Source organism: Mastigoproctus giganteus, chromosome 9 (genome assembly GCF_048544385.1).
Source record: "Mastigoproctus giganteus isolate SK-2022 chromosome 9, ASM4854438v1, whole genome shotgun sequence".
Taxonomy (NCBI): Eukaryota; Metazoa; Arthropoda; class Arachnida; order Uropygi; family Thelyphonidae; genus Mastigoproctus; species Mastigoproctus giganteus.
This window is the reverse complement of record NC_143583.1, coordinates 187,436,831-187,449,925: the sequence shown is the minus strand read 5'-3', so window position 1 is coordinate 187,449,925 and position 13,095 is coordinate 187,436,831. Positions and strand designations below refer to the sequence as shown.

The 13,095-nt window shown below is 32.9% G+C and overlaps 1 protein-coding gene across 2 annotated transcripts in view; it reads left to right on the top strand.

Annotated features, from left to right (window-relative positions):
* LOC150080953 (glutamate receptor ionotropic, kainate 2-like) overlaps positions 1-13,095 on the top strand; it is a 225,376-nt gene that overhangs the window by 89,313 nt on the left and 122,968 nt on the right. For both annotated transcript variants that reach the window (XM_090381164.1, XM_090381165.1), the window contains exon 4: positions 2,794-3,014. In XM_090381164.1, coding sequence (XP_090237290.1) covers positions 2,794-3,014 — 221 coding nt within the window. The remainder of the gene's footprint in view (positions 1-2,793; positions 3,015-13,095) is intronic.

Here is a 13,095-nt window from a genome sequence, read left to right as displayed (position 1 = left end):
TTTTTTTTTTTTTTGGCTGATGCTGAATAAGCTTGCTTTCTTGCATCATATGCCTCTACTAATGCTAATGCTAATGCTTATGTAAGTCGGGGAGTGGCTGTATATTTTGTTACATTTGTGATAATTATGTTGTGGCAAAACAAAGACTTGGATGTTATATCCTGGGCCAACAGGTATAACATCATTCGTGAAAATTTTATTTGCTGCATATTTTGGAATTAAATGACCAAGTTGGAGGGATTGCAGTTGTGGAAATATGATAAAAAGAAAGCCATGACATTTGCCATTCGCATGGTGTAGAGGCTACATGTGGCATAGATCATATTAATGACTGCTACTTTTGTTCTATAAATCTAGCACATTATAAAGCAAAGAACAAACAGAGAATTGTGTGCCCCAACATCGTTACTTTAGCTGTAAGGCCAATTCCCTGTATACCTGAACTAAGTTGCCATCTCAACCAGTTTTTCTTGGACCATTAGGTACCACATCTGATATTTGTGATCTAGAGGAGTTGACATAAACTATTGTGATAAAGAAATTTACAATTCTGGACTATAGCTGTTTACACAAAATAAAAGATGATTTCATGAGATTTAAATCTGCCAAAAGGTCTGAGAAGTTTTTAGGGTAAGCACTAAATCCAAGGATTTGCTGGGCCCAGGAACAGTCTTTTCATAGTATAGACATGAAAAAAGAATTGGTTCTTCATTTTCCTAAAGAAGGCTCAATGATATATTGCAATAGCATTCCTGCAGCTACATAGTAGAGGCTATTTATTGACTCATCAGAGAAAAGCTTCAAAGAAGTTCTCCTTCATAATTGAAACAATTATGCAACAAGTATCCTGTAGCTAAAAACTGTGACCGCTGCTTTTCAGCTCACTTAAAGAAACTATGAAAATGTTAAGCCTCTTCTTTTGGAAAAAATTCAGTACAAGGATCACATTTGGCTAGAGTGTGGAGATTTTAAAGTTTTGGTTTGTTACTTGGCAACAACTTGGCTACACAAAAATGCCTTACTTTCTGTGCAAGTGGGATATATCAAGCAAGAAGTGAATGTTGGGAAAGGAAAGTGTGGCTACCAAGACAGTCTCTGACACTATGTTCAAAGAATGTTCAAGACAAGCCACTATTAGATCAAAACAAGTACCATTACTTCTTCTGAATATAAAACTCAGATTAATGAAACAGCTCATCCAAGCCCTGAATAAAGAAGGAAATTGTTTCAAGCATTAAATTCATATTGCTTACATATGAAAAAACTAAAGCTGGAATTTTTGTTGGATTTCAAATCTGCACACTGCTGCTGCTAGACTCTGTATTTGAAGGATCCATGAACCAAACTGAAAGAGATGGTTGGATCGGCTTTAAAAATGTGGTACACAATTTTCTGGGGAACAATAAACACTGAGATTATGAGACAACCATGAGAAACATGCTGGAGGTCAGAAAAGTAGCCGCAATATGATGTTAAGGTACACCTTTTGCACTGTCATTTCTCAACTATTTTTCAGAAAATTAAGATAATTTAAGTGAAGAGCAGGGGAAACATTCTATCAGGAATATAAAATAAATGGAAAAAAATGTACCAGGAGGGATGGAATGTTAGTGTGATGGCCAAGTATTGCTGGATGCCAAAAAGAGGAACAGCCACTAAAACTAATGCATCAGCAAGTCAAAAAAGTACAAGTTTAATCCAGTCTAGTATTCCAATTTACAACCATCTGTGCTTGTTGGGAGGACATAGCCTTAGCCTTTTTCTCTTTTTACAAATGTTTATCAGTATTTCTCATTAAAAAAAAAAAAGCTTATTTGTAAAATCTGTAAAAATACAAAATAAACCAGAAGCACCTCCACCAATATTTTTATTATTTTTTTTTATTTGTAAAAAATTCTGATGTGTTAGAGTAATTTCAAGTAACTCTCAAAATTTCCATTAAAATGTAGTTCAGATCTGTTATCAGCATTGAAACATCTGAGCACTTTCCTTAAAATGCAAATCTGAGAGATACATCAGTCAGTAGATGTGCTGCACTAATGCTACTTTCAGAATTAATACTTAGTTGAAAAAGACTACAATTTTTGATTAAAGATAACTGAACCAAGTTCTTTAAACCAAACTTAGTGTGATATATATATATATATCAATAGTAGAATAAGGTATTTACTGATGTTATGTATTTATACAGTATGAAACATAAATCTAGACAAGTTCTTGGAGTGGTGAACATCATCACTAGATAAATGCCACATGACAGTTTCTGTACTTTTAACCATGGGATTTTGTTGTGTTAACTATAAAATTTCATACATGGTTCCTTGAGTGATTAAAACTGCTGTTCTTCTAAATTGTGGAAGAACAGCTTGGTTTTTTTCACATTATGAGAGAGCTAGCTGGTCTTGGGTGAGGGTTGCATGGTGCAGCTCCTCCTCCCACCCCAAACTCAGGCTTTGATTCAGCAGAAGAGGCACACTGACCATAGAAATTGTGCATTTTTCAGACAGTATACTGAAGGTTCACAGTCTTAGTGCCTTTAGATACAAGAAAAATTCCATTTTCCTTAAAAACAACGACAGTCATGTATGGCATAAATTATTGGAAGAACAAGCATTAAATTTTTTAATATTGCTTATCTGTTATATAAATTAATTGGACAAACATACTGTTATATAAATTAATTGGACAAGTGTACCCCATTGTATGCATGCATCATCCACATACAATGGGCATACAAAGTGCAAAGATATATTTGTGAGATTGTCTAATAACGTTGTATTTTATTTTTCTGAGGCATTATTCGTCTGCAAGATTTCTTAAAAGAATCTCACGAAAGAGACTGGAGAGTAAAGCTGTATCAGTTTGAATATGGCAAGCCATATCGTGAGCTGTTTTGGTGGATTAAAAAAACTCATGAGAAGACTGTACTTAAGGAAGGCACAAGAAATCTAGATAAAGGAATAAGGATAGTACTCGACGTAAAACAGGAAAACTTGTATACTGTAATGAAACAAGTAAGTTTTATTTAAGGCATGGTTAATTTCCTGTATATATTTAATAGTTTAAAACATATATCTAGAAAATAAATTTGGAAGTTTTCTTACAAAACTTCTCCTAGTTTGAAAAATATGAGCAAAGTTCCATTAACCATTATCTCTACTGAGCACTAAAGTACACGGATATTAATTACTATTGCATGATTATTTCCATACTATGTCAAATGAAATAGATAGTTATATAGTTAGTATACACAAAATGCCCTATAAAGAAAGAAGCATGAATGTAAAAATCAAATACTAAAAGAGAGAGTAAGTAATGGATTTCATTTAATCTTACATATTTGGTTATGTTTTTTAATGTTTATTTCTTGAAAGGTGTTTTATATACATTTCTACAAGTATATTATCACCAAGTTTCTTTGACATAACATGGAAGTAATTGTGTGGTTATCAATATCCCATTTACTTTAACATTCAGCTGGTTTGATTAATGAAACTTTGCATTTTAAACATTTTTAACCTTCAAAATATATAAATAAGATGTCATTCTCAGCATTTCAAAGGTATGATGATATATCACTGTTCTTGTCAAATGCTATCAGCACTTGTATCCTGTTAGTTATCGCATATATCATCAGTATATAAATAAAAGAGTTATTCAAAATGTGTCATATTGATATATTTTATTATGCTCTTTTTTATATAAGTAAATAATTTTCAGTTAGATAAAAAAGCACACAGTCTGTATGCTAGATAGAGAAATAATTGCTTCTTTATTTCACAGACATTTTACGATTTCTTCTTCACTTTTTTTTTTTTTTTTTAGTGGGGAACTATAAAATATTTGTGTAAGTCTCCTGGACTTTTACATATACAGTAAAGCGTCGATAATTCAAACTAATTGGGACCGGTGGTAGTTCAGACTTCTGATTTGTTCGTATTTTCGAACTTATCAAAAATACTGTTTTGGAGACAAAAAAAAAGAAAAAAAAAAAAGTTTTGTAAGTTTAAAAATAAAATCACTAAGTTGAACCTTACACATTTTTATTCATAGGTAACAAAACAAATGGAATATTCAGCCACAATAACATATATGTATAGGCTTTAACGAAAATGATTACTTATTTTTTGCTGCACCATTTTTGAACTTCGTTCTTTGCACTCTCTCTTTTTAGCAAGTGTAGTTGAGTTGGACAGTATTCAGTTTGTTCGTACCAAGCCATCACATTCTCTAGCACGGTGAATGCCTCAGCATGCGTAGGCCCGGTGTTGATGTCATTTTCTTCGTCGTTGTCTTCGTCCATATCATTTTTAGGCGCTTCAGTTTCTTTTACATTCACAATTTCATTTTCATTTAACAGAAAACCCTGTAGCATCAATATCATTTTCCATCTACGCCCTTGCATCAGTTTCATTGCAATCTTCAAACCCAGGGATTGACTGAAACAAGTTTATCATCTCATTCAGTATTTGTCCATTATCTCATACAGTTTTTTCCAGGCATTTTTTAAATTCTGTGCAGTGAGTGATTCCCATGCTTCAGCTAACATATACAGCTGTCCACGAGACTGAGCTTTTTCGAAAAAGCAATAATGCTTTCTTAATTGCTTTCTGCTAAAAGTAAACAATGCAAGGAATGTTTTTTGTAGATTCTCTTCAACTTTTCAATGACTCCCTGGTCCATTAGTTGGAGGAGTGTGGTAACGTTTGATAGAAGAAACATGCATGACCTTCCTTTATTCATTGTCTATTGTGTTTAATGTTTCCATTGATGGATGTGATGGCACCTATGGCCCGTGCAGAAAGTGAACTAAACCAGCATTGCATTTAGAGAGCCATGCCACTGCGTTACAGGTATGCATCGAGCTCGACTCTATCAAATGTTCATATAGTCATATGGTATGTAAATACAGCTATATACATATCAATCTTTTCATATTGGGAATGCTACTATTTTGATATAGCTTGTTCATTGTATTGAATTATTACAATGAAAATTAAATGCGAATTAAAAATTAATTCGCATTTAATTAAAAAAAATCATCCTTAAAAATGTTCCAAAAGAGGAAAGTCAATTTGGAGTGTTGCGTTTTTAATCAAAGGTGGATTGAAGACTATTTCTTCATTGAGTACGACGAAAAAAGTAGTGTGTTTGGTGTGTAAGGAGACTGTGTCATTCACCTTAATATTGAAAAGCAGTGAACTTTTCAGGTTGTAAATTTTCTAAAGTGAGCATTTAAAAGCAAAAAGTAAAGTTTTTTTTTTAAAAAACAAAAGTAAAGTATTTTTTTTTACAAAACAAGTCATATTTTTATAATTTTAATAAAATCTAAAAAATAAATCACTGACATACACTGAGCAGACAGAAATCATGGGATACCTGCCTAGTAACTGGTAGGCCTACCTTTCGCCTGGATATGGGCAGTCACACGGCAAAACATTGATTCCACTTGTTCATGAAAGTGTTCCACAGGTATTTCCATCTATGCTTGCTGCACCACTCTATAATTCTGTCACATTCCTGGATGGAGGAGCCAGAGATCAAATGGACCTTTCCACAGCATCCCAAAGATGCTCCACAGGGTTCATGTCTGGTTTACGGGGAGTCTATTCCATGGTGGTAAAATCTGCGGAATGCTCTTCGAACCATGTTCTAGAGGCTCTATGATTAACCTTAAAAGTACTTAGTGATACCAGATGGACCAGTCGTCTGGAAGAACTAAAACCATTGATATACCAACTGGAAGAAATAATCGAAGGTTTAGAAAGTTTTTTGAATGTGCAACAACCAATCACAACATCAATAGCAAAAAATAAATCTGAAGCAAGTGCTTTACTAAAGAACATTGCAAATTTTAAATTTATTTGTTCATTAATTATATGGTATGAGGCAACGTGAATATAACAAGTAAAATTTTACAAGAAGTTAGTTGAATGCAGCATTTTCACTGCAGAACTCTGTGCCATTAAGATGGGTTTGATCTTACTTGCTCGTGATTTCACTCCAAAGACTATAATCTATACAGACTGTTTGAGTGCAGTGACAGTCCTCCAAGGCAATTATCGCTCTCCACATCCATTTATAAGTCAAATAAGAACTCAAATATCCGAATTTCATAACAATAGGCAGACTGTCAGTTCACTTTTTGTTGTATTCCAGGGCACAATGGAATACCAGGTTATGAGAGTGCAGATAAAGCAGCAAGAAATCCCGCTGATAATAACCACATTCAGATTCCTTACACAGACTATAAACCAATCATACACTGAATTTGTAATGAAAAATGGAGAGAAATTTGGCATAATCAGTTAAATAACAAGTTACAAAATATAAAACAGAATCCACAGCTATGGAAATCTAGTTTCCGCTCAAACAGACATGTATGGGTCATACCCATCCTGCTTGCCAGAGCACGTATGGGTCATACCCATCTTACACATCTCTATATTTATCGCAAGGAAATAATCTGCCATTGTGCTTCACCACTAACTGTAAAGCATATTCTTATAGAGTTCTGGGATGCTGATAGTGCACTCACTATCAGTATCCCAGAACCACATCATTCTGATCCCTATCTAACTTAAACAAACCTCTTCAAATTAGACATATTACTGGGGACAACTCCAATTTACCCAAGTTTTTCCACTATCTAAAACAGATTAATATATTTATGCTCATATAAACTCTTTTTATTAATCAGTACAGTGTCTCTCCACAGGAACAGGTGCAATATGGCCAAAATAGCTCTTGCACCAAAAAAAACCAACAACAACAAGTCAGTTTAGATTTGACAAACACAAATTTTCACATTACTAGCTTGTTGAAGTATCTTTAAGATTACAGAAGTGACAACAAGTTTGAAAATGTCATAAAGGAAGCAGAAAAGATTGCAATAAAATTGTAGATTGAAAAAGATTTCAAAAAAACCATAATTCGAAGGCAATGCTTACATATGAAAGTAATAATGAAACTATACCTGATGAAAAAGAAAATTTTTAAATTAATTTCTTTTATAACATTCTAGACAATGCAATAAATTCTTTAAAGGATCATTTTTATTTAACGACTAAATATAATAATAATTTCAATATATTATGTAATATAAATAAATGCAAGAAGATGGATTTATTGCATGGACTTGGAAATGCTTCTAACAGATGAAAATGAAAAAGATATAGTGTCTCTCCACAGGAACAGGTGCAATATGGCCAAAATAGCTCTTGCACCAAAAAAAACCAACAACAACAAGTCAGTTTAGATTTGACAAACACAAATTTTCACATTACTAGCTTGTTGAAGTATCTTTAAGATTACAGAAGTGACAACAAGTTTGAAAATGTCATAAAGGAAGCAGAAAAGATTGCAATAAAATTGTAGATTGAAAAAGATTTCAAAAAAACCATAATTCGAAGGCAATGCTTACATATGAAAGTAATAATGAAACTATACCTGATGAAAAAGAAAATTTTAAAATTAATTTCTTTTATAACATTCTAGACAATGCAATAAATTCTTTAAAGGATCATTTTTATTTAACGACTAAATATAATAATAATTTCAATATATTATGTAATATAAATAAATGCAAGAAGATGGATTTATTGCATGGACTTGGAAATGCTTCTAACAGATGAAAATGAAAAAGATATATCGGGAAGAGATTTAGTTAACAAAATAAGATATTTACAATTTTTATCCTTATGAAGAAATATCACCCATAAAAATCCCTGAATTTCTTTGTGAAAAATTTTTACATCTTCACTACCTAACTTGTTCATAGCTCTACGTATTTTTCTGATGTTATCTGTTTCTGTGGCCAGCATGGGAAGCAGTTTTTCAAAGTTAAAATTAATAAAAACGCATTTAAGGAGAACAGTGACACAGAAAAGATTGGATAGATTATCAATGCTATCAATTGAACAAGTTTTGTTGAAAGAGCTTGATTTGGAAGATATAATAATAAATTTTGCGGCGATAAAAGCTCAAAGTTTTGCTTTAAATGTCAAATTGTCAGAAGTTTTAATAAATTTTGTCAAACTTGGTTAACTGTTGAAAAGTTCTGCTTTGACATGTTGTAGACATTATTCGTTTTGCATACTATGTTGCTTAAGAGTTTGATTTTTTGTTTTCATTTGAATTAAAAGTTTTTATGAAGAGTTTTATTTTTTATTTTAAATTTAGTGTTACATTGCATATAATTTACTTTTTGTAAGTAAATAAAATGTAAAATCATTCTAAAAAATTTTTCACATCAGCAGGAGGGGATGGCATCAGTCAATATAGCCTAGGGGCACCATATACCCTTTAGCCAGCCCTGGTGTGAGTGACCAACCGACAAGTTCCAGCAATATCTAGAATGTTAAAATCCTCCATTATAAGACATTCTGATTTACTGGCCCACTTTATTTCTCTGTATCATTAGGCCTTTAACACACTCCTACTCTCATTTTCATTTTCTCTGAGCTTATGCCACACCAAACTGACTCAACATTGTACTGCACTGGCCACCAATGTCAACTGGATGCACTGCCTTAGATTTAACATTCTTCTTAACTAAGAGCATAACCCTCCTTTCTGTAGACATTTTACCCATGTTCAAACTCTTCATTCCATATGTCTAAGTGACACCATGTCTCTGATATCCCTATGTCTGCATGTGATGACTTGATCAGTACTTCAAATTTATTTACAATGCTCTTAGGATTAGTGTACATGCAAGTATATATGCTCCTCTTCTTACCTTTACCTACTCACACATCCCATGTATTTACTTATTCCATGATGACCCACATCAGTGCTTGAAATTGCAACACCTTGCTTTCCAGGTTACTTCATCTTCCAATAGAAGCAGTGCAAGAATCACTTTCACCTCTGCCTTTGGCTTTAGTTATTCTATGTCTGTGTATTCTCCCCCAAGGCCAGCTGTTTTTTGACCCACCTAACACTGTCTCAATAGCTTCAGCAAATATCTTTGCATCCCTTCTATTCTATTTTCTGTATAAAGGTTGCCACTATTTGGATTTTTTCAGTGTATTTGGACAGTAAGTCACAGTCTAACCGTGTCGTGAATTATCAAGTAAAGATCATGTAGCCTTAAAAAAAAAATTTATAAAATAAGAAAAATGTAAGATATATAGAAAAATGTAGTTTTATTTACCCACAGAAATGTGTTTTTATTTATGTATATTTCATATAATTGTGAAGTATGTAGAAAATATCTGAGAAGGCAAAGCACATAATCTCTATGCTGTAGACAAAAAACATTCCTGAATATCTATTCCTTTGGTCTGCAACAGACTGTCAACTCAGCACAGTGGAAAATACACTTATTTAAGTGTTTTCCACTGTACATAATTTTCTTCCATTAATTCCAGTATTTCTTAATTGTTAATTTTTCTGTTCATTTTTTATATCTTTCATTATCATTATCTTTCACTGTTTCTGCATCCACCTTTTCAAAATGTTAAATATCTGTACAAAAAACTTTCAGCTAGTGCTGACTGAGAGAGCCTTTTATCCAGTGACAAAACTACCATGCCACTGCTGCTGTCACTGCAGGGGAGAGGGATGGTTTAGTATGGTTATTTAAGATCAGTGAGGTCATTCAGAACTCTCACGGTGGAGGCCACGAAATATAGTTTTGCCCATGTTCATATCACTCTAGAACAACGTGTTTGCAGATACTGTGACATCCGCAAACACGTTGCTCATGTAAATTCATGCTGTGGCATCACTGGATGGTCTTTTGATAACACTGGTATACATAATTTTTCTGACTGAAAATTGAGCACAGGTTTATTGCCTATTTGATTGAATTACTAAAAAACTACTATAATTTTTTTCTACATGTCAGAGATTTCAAAAAATAGTATTATTGGGTACACTCCAACATATACTGACGTATACCCAATTGACATGTAGAATAATTAATTTGTCTTAATTTATTAATTAATTGTCTTAATTTATTAATTAATTGTCTTAATTTATTGATTAATTATGTCTTAATTTATTAATTGTCTTAGTTTATATCTTATAGTAATGAAAGAATTGTATAATTAATATAACATATTTTTTGAGTAATGTATTGTTAGTGTGTCAACAATCCTGGAAGAAAAAAAGTACAAAATTTTGGCCTGTGGAAATTTTACACTCGTGGAATCAGAGATAAAAATCACCGACTTTGGAAATCATATTTTGCTTATTCTGGTGTTACGATTGGTGTCCTAGGCAAATCACGGGCCCCACATTATGCCTGCTATCTTTGTGTTGCAAATGTGAAATGGTGAGTTAATGGAAGATGAAAATCACTTGCATTTGTTGTACCTATGTTGTGAACAGGCCCAGAAAGAGGGGGGAATTAGGGGTCTACAGTACAAGACCTTTTTAATTGACAAAAAAACCTGCAAATTTAAAATAATAAAAATGTTTTTATCTTATTAATTTTTTTCATATTATTGATTTATTATATATTATATTTGACTTGTTGCTTTTTAATTTTCACATCTCCATGTGGGCACATGCACTTTTGCATTGGGCCCACATTAGCTCTTGACTTCTTTGATTGTCAACTCAAGATCTGCACATCAGATTACTATTTTTGCAAGTACAATATATCCAAAATTCCTGCTTTCTGTATGAATGGCGATAGTAAGACTAAAGTTGTACAACGATTGGATTAGATAGATGTGGCCAAAAAGGACTGCTCTCGCACATATGGCAGCAAAAATGTCATTAATGAGCCTTATCTTTCCAAGCAAAGTGCTTCTGCCACAACTTCATATAAAACTGAGACTAATATAGTTTGTTAAGGCTATAGATAAAAGAGAGAAAGAGGGGCTGTTTTTATTTTAAAAATTCTTTCTGAGATAAAAGATACAAAGCTGCATGCTGGAATTTCTGATAGACCACAACTCAGCTGCTGCATGATAATTTTGCAACTTTTATGTCTCAGAAAGAAGTAGAGGCTTGATTAGCATTCAAGGGAATTGAAAACTTGTGGCATTTATAAATCAAAGGACTATGAGAAGATTTAATAATATGCTTACTAATATCATAAAACTAGGTTGTAACATTAGTGTAAAAGTACATTTTCAGCACAGCTATCTTGAATACTTTCCACAGAACCTCGATGCAATGAGTGAGTGAATGCTTCACCAAGATATAAGAGTGTGGAAAAAAGATAGAAAAGTAAATGGAATGAGACAATCATAGCAGATACTGTTAGTGATGTAAAAGAGATTCTGTGATGAGCACAAAAGTTTCAAAAAAAGTGAAAATTCATCCAAATGCAAAAATGCTGTGGAACCATTAAGTATTGATATGATAGATGACTGAGTATATTGTATTTGTTCTTGATACTCTGTATTAAAAACTTTTTTTTTATTGCACATTCAGATCTTTTGGTTCCATTTTGCTGAATTTTTTTTCATGTTCAGTTCATTGTGAACAATATGAGGAACTTATTCTGAGATTGTTTAATGTCTTTGCTGTGTATTTTAATCAAATCCAGCAATATTTGAAAATAAGATTATTAAAAGCATCAATGTTTTCTGTGGTTGACTACTCATTCAAAGCTGGGTTCATTTTTGGTGACACTGAGTCTCTTTTTGAATTCAAATACCCAGTTCTTGATAGTACTGTATGATGAATGATCATCACGTTGTCTTATACCCTTGTGGATTTGCTTTCCAGGCAATCTCTTCAAAAAAATAATAACAGTATTTCATTACTGTATGGCTATCTTCTTTTGTGACATTACTGGTTTTGTCGGACTTGATTTTTTTTTTTAAATCTAAAAAAATTATATTTTATTCTTTAATTTATTTAAAAATAATGAAATTTATAATATTATAAATTATAAATATTTATAATTTATAATATAAGAAACTTTTCACATACCCCCCCCCCCCATATTTTCTCATTGATTGCTCTTACTGATGCTTATTCAGACATATTCTTCCATTGAAGGGCAGTGAGATATGCAGATATTTTACTGAACTCTTCAAGAATTAGTTTTTGCAGTTCATTTGTAGTTTACCAAATGAGATGTTTTGGTAAATTTATATTAGTTTGCAATTTTTTAATACTATAAATTGCCCTGTAGGATATTTTAAAAAGTACATAATTCAGGATTATTACAAAATAGCTTAACAACTTTGTTTGCTAATAATAATGTTGTAGATAAAATTAATGGGTATGTGGCTGTATGGAAAAATAGCCACAATAGTTTTTTTTTTCTTTTTTTTGAAACAATTAGTAGTTGCATCTGTATCCACCAGAGGGCACTGTGGTAGTATCAACAAAATGTTGGATTTCACTGGTGACAAAAAGCACTGTCTTTTGATTTGAGGAAACAGAGTCAGCAGCAACAGTTCGAAGATGGTTTTATATTTATATTACAAAGATCCTCCCGGCAGAAATTCCGTGTGTCAGTGGCACAGAAGTTTTGTGAATACAGGATGTTGTGTGATTCATGCAAAGAAAGCAGGAAGATCAAGTATGGGCAATGAAACAGTGGAAGAAGTGAGATTTATATTCCTCAGAAGCCCAAAAAATGAACATGTGCAAGTCATGAACTGGATCTTCCACAACCAGCCATTTGGAAGTGCTGTGGAAATGAAGTGCTGAACACTTACCACTGTCAAATGGTGCAAGCAATCACAAATGAAGACAATGAAGTGTACCAATTTATATGTGAAAATGTAGGCAAGGCATGATGTTGGAAATGATGTTGAGTATATTGTGTTCAGTATTGAATCCACTTTTCATGTTAGTGTATATATTGTAGAGTTGATACTGAGGATTTCAGCTGAACACCGTAAACATAGTGTGAGAAACGTCGTCTTGCATTTAATCCCAGGGGCTCACATCTAGTGAGTATGGGCTTGGCACACCCAGGGTTCTAAGCTGGATATCATCATTCTTCTCTTTTTTGGTGATTCCCTCCTACTTTCTCTCTTTCTCTCTCTCTCTCTCTCTCTCTCTCTCTCAGGGTACTCAGATTTTTTTTGGCTAGTGCAGCATAAGCCTCAGACTTCCTTGCACCATATTGCTAATAATAATGACAATATGCAGAATGATTTTGTTTGGAGCACA